Raw genomic sequence first — 21,926 nt, 5'->3', positions numbered from 1 at the left:
TACTACTGGGTATTTCACCACCACCACCACCACTGTCTGTCACTTAGGTTTGTTCATATTGGGTGGTTTCCATGTCATTTAATGTGTCATATCAAATCATTTGGGCTTCATTTCAGCATCATTTCAGCTCTGTATCTGAATTTCTGTTTGTTTTCAAATTTCTGCAATCCATACCTTACTGTATTGTTTATTGAATGTCCCAGCTGCTGATCATATTGTCTTATATTGTGTAATCTGTTCGGAGTCTCAGTAAGAAAGACAGACTATAAAGAAGATAAATAAAATAAAAATGCTTCTTCTCCCTCCACACCATGGTCCTGATCTGAATTGGGCCTCCACATGCTCAAGCAATGAGTTCCCTCAGACCTGATATCTGACTGTCTCAGTCAAAGTCAGGTCTGGGAAACGCAGACACCTGACATTACAGTAACATATAGTTTGACCCTCACAATGTGGGGACAGCTGCAGTACAAGTGAGACTGGACAGTGGCAGTTTTTATCTGTCCAAGGAGGAGACTGAAAAGGGAAACTGCTGAGATGACCAGAGCTGTACCAGTAGAGACTGGAAACCTATACAGAGGCTTCTAAATGAGAAGAGCAACAAAGACTGTAGAAAGCAAGAGCTCTCTCAAAAACAATGCAAAACTATTAGTTTTTAAAGTGCTCAGTGCTGTAATCTAGATATTCATTGAAAATAGTACAAAAATCCTAATAATGCATTATATCCATAGTATTTGACGTATATAATTACAATGATACACTCAATTAATGAGTCAACAACCATTCATATAAAACAGGAATGTCCGACAGTCCTCTAGTAGTATCGTCAGTGTTCAGTTCCAATTAATTATTCCAAATTGCACTTGCCCATTATTCTCCCAATATTCCAATGTAGCTGGATATACTTCCCAATTTCGGTGATGAAATTTTCCAGCCCAATAGTTGTGGTGGGGAGGTACCGGGTTCCAAATGGCCCGACAAACTGCTAGTGTAGTTTGTTTCGCATACAAATGCTTTGTCGGGGCACTATACTCTACATACAATGAAAATAAACTTGGTAATACAATTATCTGGTAAATTAGAATCCAGGAACATCAATTGAAGATCTGCAGACGGGTTGAGGAGGCACCCCTCACCTCCCATTTTTCACTTAGAAAACATACTGAGAAAGAGCTGAAGTTTTCAGTGTTGGAAGTGGTGAGAGACAGGGAAGGACGCATACAACCTAGACTGCTTCTCAAGTGAGAAATGTGGTAGATATTCTTCCTGAATTTATTAACTCTGGGGGGGGGTTGAATTTAGAATGGGATTTGACCTGCTATATTTCTTAGTTTGTGCAAAATGCCAGTATATAGGTTCTGTACCATTCAGCTTTTATTTTGTACTAGAAACAAAGCCCATTGTGGGGAAAAAATACAACAGGCTCTAGAAAGGGGAGAGTGGGCAGGCAGGCATTCACTCCTCCATCACTGATCCCAACCAGTGAAGGACGGGGATAGGCATTGCCACCTGCTCTATAACTGCTCTCAGCAACATGAAGGGGTAGTGGGCTTTGCTACCTGCTGCACGTCTGATACAGACCGGGTAAAGGGTGGCAGGCATTGCCACCTGCTCCGCTCCTGATCTCAGCCGGATGAAGGGAAAATGGGCATTACCTTCTGCTCTGCATCTGATTATGGCTGGGTGAAGGGGGACAGGCATTGCTACCTGCTTCAAGCCTGATCCCAGCTGGGTGGGTTGGGCATAGCCACCTGCTCTGCTCCTGATCCCAGCTGGGAGAAGGCGGGTGGGCATTGCCACCTCCTTCACTCCTAATACCCGCTCTGTTAAGGCAGGGGTGGGCATTGTAACCTGCTCAGCTCCTGTTGCCAGTTGTGATAAGGAGGGTATGTGTATTGCCACCTTCTCTGCTCCTAATACCAGCTGAGTTAAGGCAGGAGGTGTACATGGCCAATTGCTCCACTCCTAATGCCAGCTGTGTTATGGCAAGGGCAGGCATTGCCACCTGCTCTGTTCCTAATAACACCTGGGTTTAGGTGGAGGTGGACATTGCCACCAGCTTCTCTCCTTATGCCAGTTGTGATAAGGTGGGGGTGGGCATTGCCACCTTCTACACTCCTAATACCAGCTGAGTTAAGGCAGTGGCAGGCATTACCACCTACTCCACTCCTGATCCCAGCTGGCTGAAGGGGGGGCAGGCATTTTCACCTACTTGGCTCCTAATACCACCTGGGTTAAGGTGAGGGTTGGCATTGCCACCTGCTCCACTCCTAATACCACCTGGGTGAAGGCAGGCGTGGGCATTGCCACCTGCTTTGCTCCTATTACCAGCTGGGTTAATGTGGGGATGGGCATTGCCACCCACTCTACTCTTAATACCAGCTGGCTGAAGGGGGGGGCAGGCATTGCCACCTGCTCCACTCCCAATACCACTTGGGTTAAGGCTGGAGATGGGCATTGCCACCTGCTCTGCTCCTAATACTGGCTGGGTTAAGACAGAGAGTGGGCATATCTACCTAGTCTGCTCCTGATCCCAACTGGGTGAAAGAGTGCAGGGCATTGCCACCTGATCCACTCCTAATAACAGCTGGGTTAAAGCAGAGAGTGGGTATTGCCACCTTCTCAGCTCCTGATCCCAGCTGCCTGAAAGGGGGTGGGCATTGCCACCTGTTCTGCTGCTAATGCCAACTGGACTAATGTGGGGGATGGGCATTGCCACCTGCTCCATTCCTAATACCAGGTGTCTGAAGGGGGGGTGGCATTGCCACCTGTTCCACTCCTAATACCTGCTAGCTGAAGTAGGGTCGGTCATTACCACCTGCTCCACTCCTAATATTAGCTGGGCTAAGTTGGGGGTGGGCATTACCACCTGCTCCGCACCTAATACCAGCCGGGTTAAGGCATGGGGAGGGCATTGCTACCTGCTCTGCTTCTGTTCCCTGCCTGGGCTTCCCACCAAGGCATGTTTTCTGGAGCGATATGGTGAGTTACCTGGGCTTTCCTTTGCAGCAGTGCCCTCTGGTGGTGCACCAGGGTATAAAGTGAGTTGTCTGAAACACGTTTACTCAATTATATATAGAGATCATCTGTGTGGTCACTTTAAATTTGAGAATATATGTATTAGCTTTAGCCTCCTCCATTTTGCGGATACGGCAACTGTCAGCATAGAACAGAAGTACGTCCAACATGATTAATGCACTGAGAATGTTGTGAATAAATGTCTGTTTTGTAAGAATTTTTCCATTGAATTTACCAGATAGTTGTATTACCAAGTTTATTTTCATTGTATGTAGAGTATAGTGCCCCTGATAAAGCATTTGTATGCGAAACAAACTACGCTAGCAGTTTGTCAGGCCAGTTGGAACCCGGTACCTCCCCACTGCAGCTTTTGGGCTGGAAGATTTCATCACCGAAATTGGGAAGTATATCCAGCTACATTGGAGTATTGGGAGAATAACGGGCAAGTGCAATTTGGAATAATTAATTGGAACTGAACATGGACAATACTACTATCGGACATTCCTGATTTATATAAATGGTTGTTGACACATTGATTGAGTTTAGCATTGTAATTATTTATATGAAATACTATGGATATAATGCGTTGTTAGGATTTTTGTACTATTTTCAATGAATAACTAGATTACACCACTGAGCACTTTAAAAATTTATGGTTTTGCATTGTTTTTGAGAGAGCTCTTGCTTTCTCCAGTAGAGACTGTGCCTGTTGAAGGCAGTCTCAAGACAACATGTGTCAGTATGCCCACCTGGGTCGGATCGAGGGGGGGCAGGGGTGTAGTCTGCCACTGGTGCCACCAAAGAGGGGGCGCTGTGCACAGCTGTCAGCCACTGGGAGCACACTGGTGGCAGTGCAGGCGGCTGAGCGGCCGCCCGTGCCATTCACTTGCCCAGCAGAACAGGGAGCGCGCAGCAAGCTGGCCCTGGGAGAGCTGGGAGGCTGCCTGCGCCACTCGCCTGCCCTGCTGAGGGGGCTGCAAGCTTGCTGCGCGCTCCCTGTCCTGCAGGGCAGGTGAATAGTGCAGGCAGCCTCCCAGCCATCCGTGCCATTCGCCTGCCCGGCTGAGGGGTTGGCCAGCTTGCCGAGCGGTCCCTGTTCTGCTGGGCAAGTGAGTGGCATGTAGGGCTGGGAGGCTGCCTGCACCATTCACCTGCCCCGCAGGACAGGGAGCATGTGGCAAGCTGGCCGCCCCCTCAGCGGGGCAGGTGAGTCGCATGGGCGGCGTCCCAGCCACCGTTGCTGCTGCTGCTCCGCTGGCACACGCCCGCCCCATGTGATGATGTCACAAAGTAACATCATCAAGCAGCACCGGGATCACACGCACACTGTGGTGCTGACCTAACTGCACTTATCCCCGGCACTGGGAACAGTAGATCCAACACTGATGCCCACTCCCAACTGATATTGAACATGTGAATCATTTGAGTGGAGAATACTCATGTGAAAACTGAAGTCTTGAAAGCTATTCTCACAACCTGCCACAAGGAGGACATGCATGTTGGGGCAATATGTGAACCAGTCATTGACCACTGTTATGATGTCACTATAAGAGCCAAAGTGGCAGGAAGGTACCAGAGTGTTGCTGAATGATATTTGGCAGAGAGAACCAATGAACTGTTGTCTTCCTTTGAAGATTATCATGAAACCAGTTATTTGACCCAAGCCTTGCATTGTTTCCAGCATCCTTAGCAGGTTTTAAAATTAATGATGGAAAGAACTGAGCATAAGAGAAGAAAAGCTTTAAGGACACATCTCCTTTTTCAATTTATTTATTCCTGTTGGCTAGAAGAATACACAATATGCTGATCAATTCCCTTGACTCCTAGAAGCTTCCCTGACCCTGGATAAATAATTAAAGTTGCTTTTGTGTTAATTTTAATGACAATTTAGGAACAGTCTCTAAAGACCTTTACTTGGATTGTTTGAAAGCTGAAGAAGATATAAGAAAGCATCTGAGAGGAGAGCAATTTTAGAATGTATTTAATATAGAAGAAGCTCAGCAGAATTACAAGGGTTTCTGATCTTTTTGGAAAGATTTGGGGTCCATTGAGAAGATTTTGAAGGGTTATTCTGTGATGTACATTCTTCACTTCAAAAAGGAAAACCAAGAAGTAGCATTTCCTTCCTACTGTATACAAAATGCAAAGTTATTCTTTGTCATGTATTGCTGATACATCTTGCTTGAGACATTAGCCTTGTATGTTATTAATTTAAAACCTTTAATATATGTGGTTTGGACATGATCCCAACCAAATTAACACTTTTCAATTCCCATTGTTGGAGGGAGTTCAGCATTTGGATAATAACTGAAATGGATAGGAATAAATAGGGATTTTAACTGGATCATATTGTTTGCTATTAATATAAGAACCAAAATGGGCATTCAAATGAGATATCTGAACCTTTAAATACAATGAACTAGAACTCTGCAACTGTAAGTACCAAATCACTGAGTCTTTGTTATATGCAATTTGTTCTGTGCTATTCAAAATCCATGACCTTTGAAGAATGTGAATACGTTTTATAGACGAGAATCAGGAGATTTCTGTGTAAGATGCAACAAGAGTTCTTTGAGATGAGACCAAGAGCTCAGCTAGTCCAGCCAGTTCGGTGTAGTGGTTAAGAGTGTGGGACTCTAATCTGGAGAGCCAGGTTTGATTCTCCACTCTTCCACTTGAAACCATCTGGGTGACCTTGGTCTAGTCACAGTTCTCTGGAGCTCTCTTAGCCCAACCCACCTCACAGGGTGTTTTGTTGTGAGGGTAATAATGGCATACTTTGTAAACCACTCCTGAGTGGGCATTAAGCTGTCCTGAAGGGTGGTATATAAATCAAATGTTATTATTATTATATTTCCAAATAACGACCAACTAAATGTTTTTGGACCCAAACAGCAAGGATTTGTTTAGCCGTCTTAGATAATTGTTGCCGATAGATCTGCCCTGTCTGAGTTTGTCTACTTGTTGAAGTAACCAGGGGTGTGAATTCTAAAATTCCCAAGTCAGCCCCCCCCCCCATGAAAATAGCCATTACAGATCCTTACCATAATTTTGGGGAACAGGTATACAAATCCTCTTGGTCCAATTCACTTGAAAAGGGGGGGGTCTTTAGTAGACAGATAGTGTTAGTTCCCCTGAAATTTTTGTGCCATTTTGGTAAAAAAAACCCACCACACTTCCCTTGAAAAAAATATCCTATACGGAATAATGGCAGAGCTGCCATTTGGCTCACCCCTTCTCCCTTCCCTCCCTCCATTATTGGGGTGGGATCAGGATGACTTGGGACCCCTTGTTCAATGGCCCATAGAATTGTATCCCTTCGTTCAATTCACTTTAAACTTGAGAGGACTTTAGTGGACAGACAGTACTAGCACCTGTGCAACTTTGGTGTCATTTGGTTGAAAAACAGCCACTCCAGCCCCTAGAAAAGTCCTCCTATACAGAATAATGGAACCTGAATAATTGTGGCATCTTAGAAAAACCTGAACCTGAATCCAGAAATGGTACAGGGGGACCTGGGTATCACTGAATTCTCATAGGTATGCCGGAATCCGAATAAAAAAATACTTTTTCTTTTCCAGGTCACATCCCTAGAAGTGATCTAAGCCAAATATTTTAGTGGTGAATTCCACATTATAACAGTTATTGGGGTATGGCAAACAAAACAAACAGGTCTTTAACTGCTGGCAGAAGATAACAATAGAGGGAGGTACAGGAATTTCTCTGTGAAGGGAGCTCCGCAGTTTTGGTGCCACAACTGGGATAGCCTTTAGGGCCTCCAGTTAGAAATTGAGTGGACATATAGACTCATATTGGGAAAGGTGATACTTAACAATACTTTAGTTATTTTTTGTGTAAATAAGTGCTTATATTTTTTTTCTGAATCTACTGATAATTAGTTGCATTGGGTGACTCTGAATTCTTGTATTATGGGAGAGTGAAAATGTTTTTCTAAGTGGAGTTCAATCTGCTTTAGAGCTCTGCAAAGGCTCTTATTAAGACACATAGAATCAGACAGCTTCAAAGAGTACTTTTGCTGTAGGTGTGATTTGCTCACCGCAAGACATTATTTGTCCATGTGCACTCCCACTGCCTAGTCCAATCCCTTACATTCTTCTAAGTGACTTTATTTTTGTCCAGTTATAAGAACTAGCATTGCAGAGCTGGAATTGAAAGGATAAATATTCAAGACATTATGAGAATTCTAGTTGTTTATCTTTCTCTTTATTATATTTCAGGAGAGCTGTCACCACCACTACCTCACCCTTAATGGATGTAGGAGAAAAACAAAATCAAAACAGAACCATTCAGTTTATCCTTATGGGATTTGGAGATCTCAAACACCTGCAATTTCCTCTCTTCCTACTGTTCCTAATAATTTTCATTGTGACTGTTTCTGGAAACCTTCTCCTCATTGTCTTGGTAGTAACTAATCACCACCTTCATACCCCCATGTATTTCTTTCTAGGGAATTTGTCATCTATGGAGATCTGTTATATCTCCACCATTGTACCCAGGATAATGACCACTCTAGTGGCTGAGGATAAATCACTTTCACTCACTGGTTGCTTTGTGCAATATTTCTTCTTTGGCTTTTTAGTAGGATCAGAATGCCACTTGCTCTCAGCCATGTCTTATGACAGATATCTAGCTATTTGCAAACCACTGCATTATGCCACAGTTATGAACAACAGGATGTGTGTCCAGCTAGCAGCTACTTCTTGGTTCAATGGATTCTTGGCCAGTATCATACTGCAGGCTCTGATAGTGCAGTTAAACTTCTGTGGACCCAACAAAATTGATCATTACTTTTGTGATAATGGCCCTCTAATCAAACTCTCCTGCAATGATACCAGCTTGGTAGAGCTTATGACATTCATTATAGCATTCTTATTGCTCATTCCCCCATTTTTCCTAATTATGGCATCTTACGTATATATTATAATGACCATTCTACGAATCCCATCCAGCTCTGGAAGGAAAAAGACCTTTTCCACTTGTTCCTCTCACCTGATTGTGGTGTCCTCTTATTATGGATCTCTAATGATGTTACCAAAGACAGAAGCCATGAGAGAACTGAACAAAATCTTGTCTCTCTTATATACAGTCCTCCCACCTCTGATAAATCCTCTCGTATATAGTCTGAGAAACCAGGAGGTGAAGGAAGCTTTGAGGCTGCTTTCCAGGAAATATTTGGGTTCCCGTACAGTTCAGAACTTGCCTGACTAAAATGTTTTGGGCAAAATAAAAATGAAATGAAAAGAACTGATGGGAAATAGGGAGATCAACGTTTGTAATATAGCTTTAGTATATATGATGTATGCAGGCATATTTGCTTCAGCTCACTCCTGTGTAAATCCACTTCTGGTTTAATCCCTTGCAGAGACTGGAGTTGCATCATATTAGGCCATGCAGAATTAAGGTATTTTAGGATGATAGCTGTGATTCAAATCAGTTTCCCATGGCTGAAGCATCTAATAGGATGGATTCAACCATCCTCCCAGTAGCCTTCTCCCTGCCTAAGAAGGCTTCCTCAAACCTAAGTGTCACTTCCTCTAACTGAAGATCCACTAAGCTGGAGGAAAGCTCCTGAGTCTAAACAAAGGTTTCAAATATAAGCCAAAAGGAAAGGTGTCATATACATATTTAAATAAATAAACTTTGAAGAGGTAGGATCACAGTAGGATCTACCCTTATCTGACTACCCAAATATCTATGTTGGAGATCATGGGATCAGCATGGAGAAGGGGTTATAATAACGAGAAATGGGTGAAACTGAGCAAAAATCAAACCCAATATGTACTAGGTACTGATTTGGAAACCTGTGACTCCAGCATCAAAACTCTTTGGGAATACACATACCATCAGGGACAGTGACTGTTGCCTTAATAATATGTGATGGGATCTTATGTGTATGTATTGTGTGGAGAAGTTGTATGTTCTGTACACTTTCTGAGTGCAAGTCAAATGGAGTGCTCCTTTGAAGTGTCTGGAACAGATGTGATGAAAACCATGCTGTTTTCTGAAGACAGATATGCTTGTTGTAGCAGCCAAGTTTTCAACACAGAATCCACAAATTTTGATGAGATGAAAATGGAGATTCTTTTCAAGTGTTAATAGACAGGCATTGGTATATTGAACTACCCATTTTCTTTCTTATTTGGTCTGAATAAAGCAGAGATAACAGGGAATCATAGAATCATAGACTTGGAAGGGACTTCCAGGGTCATCTAGTCCAACCTCCCTGCACAATGCAGGAAATTCACAATTACCTCCCCACACATACCTCCAGTGACCCCTGCTCCATGCCCAGAAGATGGCAAAGCACCATCAGTATCTCTAGCCAAAGTGGCCTAGGAAAATTGCTTCCTGACCCCAAAGTGGCAGTCAACATTACCCTGGGCTTATAAGAAGGGGCCACAACATTTAAGCACTGATGTAGCCCTTCCTGCTTTCCCTAGGTTCCCAGAATCAGCATTGCTGTCAGATGGCCATCTAGCCTCTGCTTAAAATCTTCCAAAGAAGGAGAGCCCGCCACCTCCCAAGGAAGCCTGTTCCACTGAGGGACTATTCTAACTGTCAAGAAGTTCTTCCTAATGTTTAGTTGAAAACTCTTTTGATTTAATTTCAACCCATTGGTTCTGGTCCAACCTTCTGGAGCAACAGAAAACAACTCCACACCATCTTCTATATGACAGCCCTTCAACTACTTGAAGATGGTTATCATATCACCTCTCAGTTGTCTCCTCTCCAGGCTAAGCATGCTGAACTACTTCAACCTTTCCCCATAGGGATTTGGTTTACAGACTCCTCGCCATCTTAGTTGCCCTCCTTTGGACACATTCCAGCTTATCTATATAGGCAGAAATGACTTAGAAAGATACCTTTTGCCTCATGTGAAATTGTTGTTTGGAGGCCTTTTAAATTTGACTTTGCTTTTAACCATTCACTGTAATTCCTGTAATTGTGTTGCTATCTTGTTATATAATCTTGTTATATAATTAGGACCTTACCAAGGATCTGTCAAGTGCTTAAATACATCAATTAGATTTAATAAAACTAGTAACAAAGCTCGTTCTGGGAAAAAATACAATGGGCTCTAGAAAGGGGAGGGCTGGCCGGCAGGCAGGCATTCTCTCCTCCTCTGTCACTGATCCCAGCCAATGAAGGAGCGGGGTGGGCATTGCCACCTGCCCCAAGCCTGGTCTCGGCCACGTGAAGGGGTAGTGGGCTTTGCTACTTGTTACACACCTGATACAGGCTGGGTAAAGGAGGGCGGGCATTGTCACCTGCTCTTCTCCTGATCCCAGCCAGGTGGAGGGGAAACAAACATTGCCTCCTGATCCGCACCTCATTCCAGCTGGGTGAAGGGGAGGAGGCATTGCTGCCTGCTCTGAGCCTGATCCCAGCTGGGTGAAAGGGGGTGGGCATTGCCATCTGCTCCTCGCCTGATCCCAACAGTTGAAGGCAAATGGTGGGCTTTGCTACCTGCTCTGCTCCTGATCCCAACTGGGTGAAGGAGGTGTGGGCATTGCCACCTGCTCTGCTCCTGATTCTGGCAGGTTGAAGGGGGACAGGCATTGCTGCCTGCTTGGTGCTTGATTCCAGACCCTTATTCTGGTAGGCTGAAGGGGGCGGGCATTACCACCTGCTCTGCTCTATATCCCGGCTGAGCGAAGGGCATTCCTTCCTGCTGTGCACCTGATCCCAGCCCAGTGAATGTGCGGGGTGGGCGTTGCCACCTGCTTGACTCCTGATCCCAACTGGATGATGGCAGGGGGTGGGCATTGCCACTTGCTCCGCTCCTGATCTGAGCCAGGTGAAGGGAGGCGGGCATTACAATCTGCTCTGCTCCTTATCTCAGCTGGGTTAACGGGGGTGGGCATTGCCACCTGCTCTGCTCCTAATACCAGCTAGGTTAAGTGGGGGTGGGCATTGCCACCTGCTCTGCTTCTAGTGGGCATTGACACCAGCCCCACTCCTAATACCAGCTGGGTGAAGAGAGCAGGTGGGCATTGCCACCTACTCACATCCTGATCCTCCTGATATGGGCTTCCCACCATGGCATGTTTTCTGGAGGGACATGATGCTTTGCCTGGGCTTCCCTCCATGGCAGCGTCCTCTGATGGTGCACCAGGGTAGGAAGTGAGTCGTCTTGAATATGCTTACTCAATTATATAGTAAAATTTGCATCTTACCACTCAGTTTTCACCTCTGGTAAATTGTCACTATTTTTATATATTGATAATCATCCTTATGAAGGTGTCCCATGGCTAATGCAGTAAAAATCTGCTTGTATTCTTGTTATTGTTATTCCTTGCTTATAACATTCATATACCATTCTTCCTCCAAGAAGCTAAGGCCAGCAGATGTTGGTCTCTCCCATTCCCAGTTTATCCTAAAAATAGCCAATTGAGTTAGGAAATAATTGAGATGATACAATGAGATCCTTAAGCAAGGATTTGAGCTTAATCTTGCACATGGATTGGTATGCTTCAAGATTCATGGGTTCAGCTTGCATCTTGTTTGCCCATTGCAAACAAGAACCTAATTTTTGACACTTTGATAATTTGTCAGTTGTTTGTTGGTGTTCAACAGGTTGATTCACTGTATTCCTTCCTAACTATGCAGCATAGCACAATTGGCTCTTCACACATGAACCTTTTCACAAAGCTCGATTGAGGTCTACTATCTCCCTATCCTTGTTGTGCAACTGATGTGCTCTGCAGGTAGCGGTTTACATAGACAATTCGATCACTTACAAATCATATAAGTCATCAGTAAATGCTATGTTTCAATGAAATCCTATTCCTCAGTGTTTGGCTAGGTAGCTAGGTAGTGATGCTAATGATTTCCTATTAGTTTGAACCAACAGTGTCTTTGAACATGCACAGGCTTAGAAAAATCCTATGCAAACTAGTTTTTGCAGGCATTTGTGGCTGTTCAGCACAAACCAAACAGGCCAAGTATTTGGCTGGCATCTGATTGCTAACTTACTGAACACAGAATGTTCAACCATCAAAAGTGTCTATAGGGAAATTCGCTGCATCCCTACAACCTGCTTATTGCCACCCTAGTCGGAATAAAGAGGCAGACACCAGATTGGATCTAAGGGCCACTTTATTAACTATATACATCAACATAAAACACACAGCGGCAAGGGCCTAAAGCGGTACAGGTCAGGCCACGGTATCGCCGTAGATCACCGCCCTGACCTGTCTGGGCGAGCCCCAAAGCCCCGGGTGCGACCCATCCCTTGGATGGCGCGGACCCGGCCGGCCAGGCAACGTGGTCACCCCCCTGCCAAGCTCCTAACACCTCAGCCGTATAGCAGTGAGGTAAGGACTCGCAAGCTGGGGTTTCCAAAGGCAGCCTGCCCCCCAACTGGCAGCCGTCAAAGCAGTACCAGCCCCTCAGGCAGACCCCTCTTCCCACTAAAAGGGGAAGCGCCAAGGGTGCTCACCGGCCTGCACCCTAACTTAACCCAAAACCTGCCATAACCCAAGGGATAGCCTCACCCCATGCCAATTCCTCAATCCCATCTATTGGTGCAAGGTAGGCAAAAAAAACCCTCTCTACCTTGCCAATTTAAGAAATGGGGGGAAAATTCCTACCTGACTCTGTCAACAGCAGCCGGCTAATCCCGCACCAATACAGGGAGAGGAGGGTGGGCCGAGCAGCTAACGGCGACTGAGGCTGGGCCGGGCAAAGCCGCTTTCGCGCTTCTGCTCTGCCCGCCCAGCCGACCAAATATGGAAGGAGGGCGGGGCTGGTGCTGCCTCGCTCCTTCCCGGGTGGCAATAACGGCACCCGGTCAAAGGCTTCCAGCCCACCGGGTAAGTGCCGCATTCCTTGCTTGGTATTCTACCACTGAACATGGAGGTTCAGTGGTATAGATGGAGGTGTAGATATCATATCATATCATATCATTGATGGCTCAATCCACTGTATTTTTTCCTAGTCTGCTTTTAAAGCTGTCTAAACAATTGGCCATCTCCAGATCCTATGGAAAGAGTTCTAACCTTGCATTGTCTGTCTTCAATATACTGCCTATTAACTGCATTGGGTACCCCAAGGTCTGTTATTTTGGGAGAAGGCTCTATTGATTTTCTCTGCATTATACATAATTTTATTAATTTCTATCATGCCCCCCAATCATCATTTTTTCTATATTGAAACGCTCTATATTCTTTAGGGTTTCCTCAAAGAGAAGGCATTCCTATCACTTGGTCATTTTGGTTGCTTGGCAGACAAATCGGAGGACCAACAACTGGCTTACATATGCAAATCTTTGCATGCATAGGTAGCCTACTAACTTCAATTTAACAACATCAGAAGAGGTGAGTCTCATGGAATCATGTCTCTTCCTTTAGGGTTAGAGCAATCACATGATTTAAAAGTGAAATCACGTTTCCTCAATTACTAGGTGGTTGTTAATGCTGCCTACTACTGACACTGTATATATCTTGACAAAACTGTCTCCTATCACGTTACAGTTTTCTTCTATGTCAACTCATATACACCAATTATTCAGTCTTTACCAGGCTGACTAATTCTAAAATCTAGGTATCTGTCTAGTCTGGTCTTCTTTTTCTCTCATTTATGCAATACTCACATCTAGGAATTATTATTAATTCCTAATTCCAGTTCTTTCCTTATACTTAGCTTCCAAAACCAGATCCTATCCTCCACAAACTGGCAGGCATCTCTCTTAAAGCATTCCACCAGACCCCATGTATCTTCAGTGCAATAACTAAAACTTGTAAAAATGATGTTGAAGACAAGGAGACATGAAGATTAAGGAATTAAATGTAAATTTTAAAAATGTCATGAATTTCAAACAACCTTTTTTATTGGTTGGTATTAAAACTAATAAAATAGCAATTAAAGTATACAATATTAATTATACTGTTCCCTTCTCCTTTGGGTGCCTTCATAATAATAAGATTACCACAATAGTTACTTAATCGTCCATTTCATTAACAATCAACTCAAACCCAATAATACAAATCTCTGATGTTTTGTGCACTTGAGTTCAGTTCTATTCTCAAAACCATTTAAATTATTAGCAATGACATTATTTTCGTGGTAGCAGAGTGTTTTCAAAGCAGAGTATTTTACTATCAATATGCAAGATGCACTTTTTTTAAAAAGCACCTTTAAGCACCCAAATAAAGAGGAAAAGAATTATCTTCTGTTTTATTAGTTATGGGGGGCATGAGGAATGTTATTGTTCCTTCTATTTTTTTCTCCTGTCCAAATTCACAATCCAATTAATGTAAAACAATTACACAATGAAAATAATCAGATAACAAATTGACGCACTAAGTTGCCATGACAATCATTACTGAACAGCCATTCTGCCTGACATTTTATTTTCCCCGTATTTTCTGTGTGCATTTGTTTCTCACGAGCGGGGAATGAGGAAGAATAGCTTCCTGAGTGCCTCTCTGACTTCCTTGTTCCTCAAACTGTAAATAAGAGGATTTAACAACGGTGGTAGGACAGTGTAAAAGAGGGAGAGGAATTTTTCTGTATCCAAAGAATTGCTCGATTTTGGTTTCAAATACACTGTGATTCCAGAGCCATAGAAAAACATCACCACCATGAGGTGTGAGGAGCATGTTGAGAAAGCCTTGCGCCTTCCCTCAACAGTTGGCATCTTCAGAACAGTGGAAGCAATGCACATGTATGAAATGGAAATCAAAGCAAAAGGGATTAGTCCAAGTACTGCTACCTCTAACAGGGATATATGCTCATTGATAGAGGTATTGCCACATACTAGTTTGATCACAGCAGGGAAATCACAGAAGAAATGGTTGATTTTATTTGAGCCACAGAAATGAGAGGTGAAAACCAGGACAGTCTGGCCAACTTGCATTGGGATTCCAGCCAACCATGAGGATGTCACCAGCTCAGAGCACACTATGTCACTCATAATGAGGGTGTAACGCAGAGGGTGGCAAATGGCAATATAGCGGTCGTACGCCATGGCAGCCAAAAGGAAGCATTCTGCTGCCCCTGTAATGAGGAAGATGTTCATTTGAAAGGCGCAACCAATGAATGAAATGGTTTTATCCTCTGACAGTAGGTTTTCAAGCATTTTGGGGACAATAGCTGAGGTGTAGCATATCTCCAGAAAGCTCAGATTTCTGAGAAAAAAAAACATGGGGTTGTGGAGTGTTTGGTCAACCAATGTGACAATAATTATGAGAGCATTGCCAGTCAGAGTCAACAGATAGATGGTCAGAAAGGCAGAGAAGAACAAACCCTCCAAACCTGGCAAATCAGAGAATCCCAGCAACAGGAAGTTATTTACCATGCTATGATTTCTTCTCATTTCTTAAACTGGTGAGGGGAAAACAGAAAAGAAGCAATAACTTCACAGTAACTCATGAAAAGAGACATCGAGCATTTCTAAACTCAATGGTACCAGACAGAAAACACTGTGGAATTGGGACATACTTGCTATACATTTTTTTTTTCATGATTGGGTCGTCCAATGAATATTATTTACTGAACACTTCAAGCTGCATCCACCATTTGCTTTATATTGCACTACAGCAATTATACAACACTAGATTTCCCTTTGTTGTCCAAAAGGTGAATGATTGCTACAAGAGAAATAATAATGCAGTATCCAAAAACGTGTGAATGCAGACTCTGTTTGAAAGGAGGACCAGGTTTTATATTACTTAATTTTGTTACACCATGCCTTTCTCCGCAGTGGGGAACCAAAGCAATTTACATTATTCTCCTGTCCTCCCTCCTCCATTTTATCCTGACTACAACCCTCTGACGTAGGCTATGCTGAAAGAGAGTGGCTGGCCACCCGGCAAGCTTTCATGGCAGAGTGAAGTTTAAACCTAGGTCTTCCGAATCCTAATCTGACATACTAACAGCTACACTGGGTCTCTTAATGGGTTTAAGCTAGATCTAATGGACCTATGTTGAAGGAGGTTGATTCTGGCTGAACATTAGAAGGAACATCCAAATGGTGAGAGACAATGGGACCAATTACCTAGGTGCAGGGTGGATTGTCCTATGTGAGAGGTCATCAAGCAGAGGCAGGAAAGTGATCTTTTCTTTAACACATGCATAGCAGGTGGTAACAGCTGCAGTGGAGGCAGAAGCATTAGGGAAATACCAGACAGTAATTCTCTGCCAGGCATACAGTTCTTAAAGGCCCTTAAAGGCACAAAAGCTCTGCTGCAACAACAAAAATAGAGATGGAAACCCTATGAATGGAATGTATTACATTAGTTCCTTGCTACCTCATAGAAAAAAAAAACATTCAGCTTTATCATGGAGTGAACTGCGCAGAACAGCATAAGGGAGGGACAGCATTCTTTTCCTTTTTTGATCATTTTTCGTTTTTGATCATTTTTCGTTTCTTTCAGCACTTTACTGTTCCTGTTGGCTCCCCCCCTTCTTCTATTTATTTCCCCCTCCATCAGGCATTACCAGTGAGTCAGAGGAAAAAGAACAAACCAATTGGCACCTGGGAAAGGAGGCTGTAACCAAAACAAAAACACAAAAAAGGAAGCAAGTGGAGGTACTTTGCAGCTCCTGTTTGTAGACAAAAGGGAAACATTCTGTCAAGAGGGCTGGGGGTGGGATTTTTTTTAACAGGGAAATTCCCTAAGTTTGGCTGTGTTATTACAACTGCATTTCTTCTTGTAGTTAAATAGTGGTTCTGTTGCAAAGCACTACTCCCGAGCCACATTTCTATCTATGTGGGGGTTTAGCAAGATTAGGATTGTTAAGTAGAATTCTCTTAATTCCTCTTTGCCAAATTCCTCACTGCAATCTAGCAAGCTGTTTCTATTCCTCTGTTTAGGCATTTGAGTCAGTTCTGAATCAATTCCTCTTTCATGAAGAGGAAGATTTGATTGATAAGAAGTTATTTATTTATTTATTTGTTTGCATACTGCAAGTATTGTTGAGAAATCAAGAGCAAGCTGAGCCATTAAAGAAACAAACACAAACTAGCCAGACTTGTCTGAATATATCCTTGCTACATCAGACTGCTTATCAACCTTGTATCATATTACAGCATCATGACAACAAGCAGCAATCCACTAATGAGGAAATCTACACTATAATACAGTTTTAAAAGTTCAGAGATAATGAGAAATTGCACTTTTGAAAGAGGAAAAGAGAATAAGAGGAACCAGTTGCTATATCTAAAAAAGAAAATTTTGGAAAAGGATATTTCAACCCCTGTAGCAACCCTTCCTCTGACCCACTTTCTTTTTCACCAGCAAAAAAGTCAGTTGGATCCAATCTATCTGCTCCAGGCCATTTCCAGAACCCCCCACATATCAGAAGTGCTGCGGTTGTAGTCTGGCGTCTCTGGATTGCGTTTTTAGCAAATGCCTATGGTAAAGTTATTTGGGGGGGGGCGGGGGATAGGTCTGTTCTTGATAGGTTGGATACAACCAGTATTTCTGGTGATGAAAGGGGGAGAATGGGTCAAAAGTTATGTGGGACAGGGGCTGTAGTATAAAGAATTGGATGGCATTGAGAGGGAAAAAATATCTGGATACAACCTATGTACTTCACAATGAGATCAAGTGTTCTCAGATAATAGCATACTTGTATCTTATAATCATTTATGTTTTACAGGCAGCATAAAAAGACCATGTAATAAATACCTCTATCATGGGGTATAGAAGGAACAGACGTTTGCAGAGCGTCCAATTTCTTGTTGTGGATACTGGAAGCTGTTTTCTTTATGAACTTAAAAGTAGACTATTATGGAAACAATAAGGAAATAAAGCCACTCAAGGTTTCTTTCTGTCCTCCTTGGCCACATTTGTGTCTCATGCTTATCCAAAATAGGAAGACTCCTTTGGCTATTATTTATCATTGAGGCAAAGAACTAAATATCTCAAGAGATACAGAGTAATTGTTGCAAAGGGAGTGGTTATAATTAGTTATGAATAACATTTAGAGTTGGAGCATAAATCTAATTCAGACAGAAATGACAGCAGAACAATATATCATCGAAGAGAATCCCTGGACAAAATTACCCTCTGGGACAGCTTATGGGCTGGATTCAGCAATGCACAAGGGCCAAACTACACGAGACGCCTGACACATGTCGGGTTTTCACAAGTTTATCTGGGTAGTATAGTCAGGCCAGTAGCAGCAGCAGGAATGGAGGGAAGGAGTCAGCGAGGGGAGCCCAAAGCTGCCAGGTGGCTATCAGTGACAGAAGCTGCCGTCGCTACTAGACTCAACCATGAGTCTAGTAGAGCCTAGTGGTGATGGTGGTGGTGAGAGACTCAGCAGCTCCTTCTGCCGCTGCGAGCTGCCTGACAGCTTTGGGCTCCTGTTGCTGACTCTTTTCCTCTCATCCTTCTGGCCTTGCTGCTGCTGCTCTAATATGCCTCCGTCCCTGAGCTCCCGTAGGAAAACCCGAGTGGAGCAGATTTTTGCAGAGTAGCAGCAGAAGAGCCAGAAGGATGGGAGGGAAAGAGTCAGCAAAGGGGCCCAAAGAGAACCGTCTGCTGCTGCTAGCCGCTGGTCAGCTTGAGGCTTGGCTCTCTTCAGCTCTCTTGAGCTCAGACAGGGAGCAAGGAGTTTTTGGAACTGTCAGATTGCTTTTCTTTCCTGCTATCTTCTGCCACCCCCATCCAGTTTCACTCCAGATTTCCTTTCTTCAGTGGCTGCATGGACCACACATTAGTATGTTAATTCTGATGTCTGGGAAAACATGGACTCATGCTGGAAACCAGGCTTAACCGTCTCCATCCATGGCAGTTCTATCCAAAAATCAACTCAATTTGGCTTCCGGTTGCTTACCAGCCTATGCCCTGAGCCAATGTGCTCTCTATTATCTGGAAGGCACTGCTTGAAAGACTGGCCAGACACTTGTTTCATTAGGCAATCCAACGAAGCATCAAACTTTATTAAAGTATTACGGTTTTGAAAATGACTGTGCAGTGCCTCAGGTAACAATGTGATGACAGAGAAGATGGCATATAAATTCTAAATAATTAAACATGATACAGATCACAGAATCTAAGTCTGAATTACCTTGGTACACTGTTTGAGGTAATGTGCATCTGAACATGAAACATTCATATTAAAATCCAATGCTTGTTGGGTGATCTTGGAAGTTGTCCTGAAGGGCAGTATATAAATTGAATGTTGTTGTTGTTATGAAAATGTAATAGCTAAATACTGCCCAGTCTCTAATCTGCCTTTAATGGGCCAAGTGATTGAAAGAGGAGCTGACCAACTCCAGGCCTCCTTTATTTAAGTGGATACAAAAGATACAATTGGAATGATGTTTTTCAGAAGCCTGATGTGACTGCAGGAGAGATTTACTAATGGTGATGTAGAAGAAAAGGGAGACCCCCAAAGAACCTGTTCCTTCAGTCCTGGCTTATCTCTACTGGCTTCTTATCAATGTGCAAATGGAAGCTGACAAGAGGAAATCCATGTGTAAATTTGACAACATCTCACTTGGGCTAATTTGGACTTTGGATTGGCCAGTTCTCTACAGAAAGTAATCTCTTTTTGAAATTCTATATACCATGTTCATCTAAAATTATGAATTCTTCAAGATTAGGGTGTGCAGTACACCAATTCTGATTGGATCATTTACGTTTTTGGCTTATCTTCATCTGCAGTGCAGCATATTATGGGGTCTTTGGGACACTTATGGGTCCTTCTGGACTGGGTTTGTACAAACAGCCCTATCCTAGCCTTCTGCTTTTTGAATACATTAAATATGTATTCAGTAGGCAGAACTATATCTGCACCAAGCTCCAATGAAATATCTCTTCTTCAAAATGTCATATGCATTTGATAGTCATTTAAGTTACCAGAGGACTCTTTGTTCTCTCAGAAATATCAGGGTGGATCTCTTACTCCTACCACTCCACAAAATGAAGTTTATTCATTTACTCATTCATTTATTAAAATATTTATACCACATCTTTCCTTTGGCTCATGTTTGAAGTCTTCCTCCAGTCTGAGGAGTCTTCCTCCAACTTACTCTGCTCTTCCATAGGAGGAAGAGCCATGTAAATTGGAGGAAGAGCCACTTAAATTGCAGGAAGGCTACTTAGAGGATGGTTTAATCCACTCCACTATACTTTAAAAATATCATATGTAAATTCTTACACGGAACAGAAAAAGTCCCAAACCAGTAAACTCTAACACATGAAGCTAAGGCAGAATGACTCTGCTCATTGCATCAATGGAACCTCATGTTTGTAGCCTTATATTTTGTGGAATAGAAATGAAAGCTTTTATCATAGGACTCCAGGCAGTCAATTTTGAAGCCTACCTCCTTCCCAAGGAGTCAGTGAGCCTTCCTCCAATATGAGAGGCTCTTCTATCAGTAATGTGCATGTAAGATAACAGAGTCAAAATAAAAGGGGCGAAGTGAATTAAAAACTCATGGTATAACAAGCAAGCATCACCAGGCTGGTATTATTGTAGAATAGTTTTATTACAGTGAGAAACTCACATGGGAGAAACGATCCATTTCATTGGAACAATAGCAACATCGCTATAGTATTAAACACAAACACACAAATATAGAGGTAATCACAGTGTTGTTGATCCAGTTGGATATGGAGCTTGCCTTTCATAAGGGTTGCAAAACACAGAGGCTTGCAGATGTTTAAGGAGCATGAAAGTACTGATTAGTCAAATGAAGAGAATGATGTGGATGTTGGTGGCCCTGATTGAAACATAGGTTATTACAGACAAAAAGATTCCAGAAAAATAAGCTCAGTAAATCATTCATGTTTTAAGTAATTTGTTTCTTTCCAGAATCTTCTCAGTAGCCTTTCTCAGGGCTTCCTTAACATCCTTGTTTCTCAGACTGTATACCAAAGGGTTGACTATGGGGGGCAAGACTGTATACAAAAGTGAAAATATTTTGTTATGAGACACATATTTGACATGAGACACATGAACAGGGCTATACAGGCATGCATTTTATCCACTCAATATGTAACTTTTCCTCTAGAATTAACTTGGGGTGAACAATTTTATTTTGCTCTTTTAATCGAATTGATAAAATAGGTAACAGGCAAACTGTCCTATGATTTCCTGAATTATACTTGCTTTCCCTGTAAGTGATAAAAAGATCTTGACTCCACCAAGTGCTCATATAGCCCACCCGCCTCAGAATGTAAATCACAGTCCAATGTGGATTCGTGGGGGGGGGGGAGATGTTCCTGGCTCCAAGCACTATTGCAGTGTTTTTCTGTGAGGGAGACAGGATTCAGCTCAGAGATAAAAGAGGAGGGTAGACACCTTGAAACTGCCAGACCAGTAGGGAAGTTTGGGAGGGGGGGAGAAGGTAGAGGTTCTGTAAAGTTGGAGATTATGGAGGAAAGTGCTGTCTTAGTAAATATATAGCCTGATTGTTAATCCCAGTCTGAATGAGAAAGGCATCTAAAACTATTCTTTGATCATTTGGAGTATCTTACCTACAGGTAAATGCTGAAGAGTCTGAGATTAGGGGCAAAAAAGACAACTGAGGGAAGGGGACATGACAAAAGTTTATACAATTATGTAACAGATGGAGAAAGTGTTTATACAAAGCTTCAAGGTGTCATATGATGGGGTGGATCTGATCTAAATTGGCCATTTCTACTGATTCCCACTCCCCACTGCATATCCCCCTCATGTTATGTACTTCAAGAGGACCCCAATTTCCCAGGAGTAGCATTTGGTGGAGATCAGTAGGCAGCAGTAGGAGGAGTGAGACAGGAAAGTCCTGTTCCATTGATGGAAAAATTAGTCAAAACCCAGCCAGATAGGCTATAGCACATTTATAGCTTTAAAAGTGTATCATTCTATAGAGAGTATAAAGAAGATAATGAGATAAATACCTTTATCAGGAAAAATGAGAAATTGAAGTTTGTAGTGGTTCT

General features: G+C 42.9%; 1 protein-coding gene across 1 annotated transcript; it reads right to left on the bottom strand.

Annotated features, from left to right (window-relative positions):
* Positions 1–6,490: 6,490 nt before the first annotated feature.
* LOC129339184 (olfactory receptor 10A2-like) lies at positions 6,491–15,358 on the bottom strand. Its single transcript, XM_054993785.1, has 2 exons — positions 14,451–15,358; positions 6,491–6,599 (listed from the first exon to the last, which is right to left on the bottom strand). The coding sequence occupies exons 1-2, from the start codon at positions 15,356–15,358 to the stop codon at positions 6,491–6,493; spliced, it is 1,017 nt and encodes a 338-aa protein (XP_054849760.1).
* Between the last annotated feature and the right edge of the window lie 6,568 nt (positions 15,359–21,926).

The sequence above is a fragment of the Eublepharis macularius genome, chromosome 12, assembly GCF_028583425.1.
Source record: "Eublepharis macularius isolate TG4126 chromosome 12, MPM_Emac_v1.0, whole genome shotgun sequence".
Taxonomy (NCBI): domain Eukaryota; kingdom Metazoa; phylum Chordata; class Lepidosauria; order Squamata; family Eublepharidae; genus Eublepharis; species Eublepharis macularius.
The sequence above is the reverse complement of the archived record's forward strand: the minus strand, read 5'-3'. Positions and strand labels throughout refer to the sequence as shown.

What these genes read in the sequence shown, in the direction of transcription:
- LOC129339184 (XM_054993785.1), bottom strand. Translation starts at nt 15,358, where the DNA reads ATGAGAAGAAATCATAGCATGGTAAATAACTTCCTGTTGCTGGGATTC. An exon ending in AGAGAGGCACTCAGGAAGCT is followed by an intron (nt 6,600 to 14,450) that starts ATTCTTCCTCAT and finishes TAGGGATGTGAC; the next exon opens with CTGGAAAAGAAAAAGTATTT.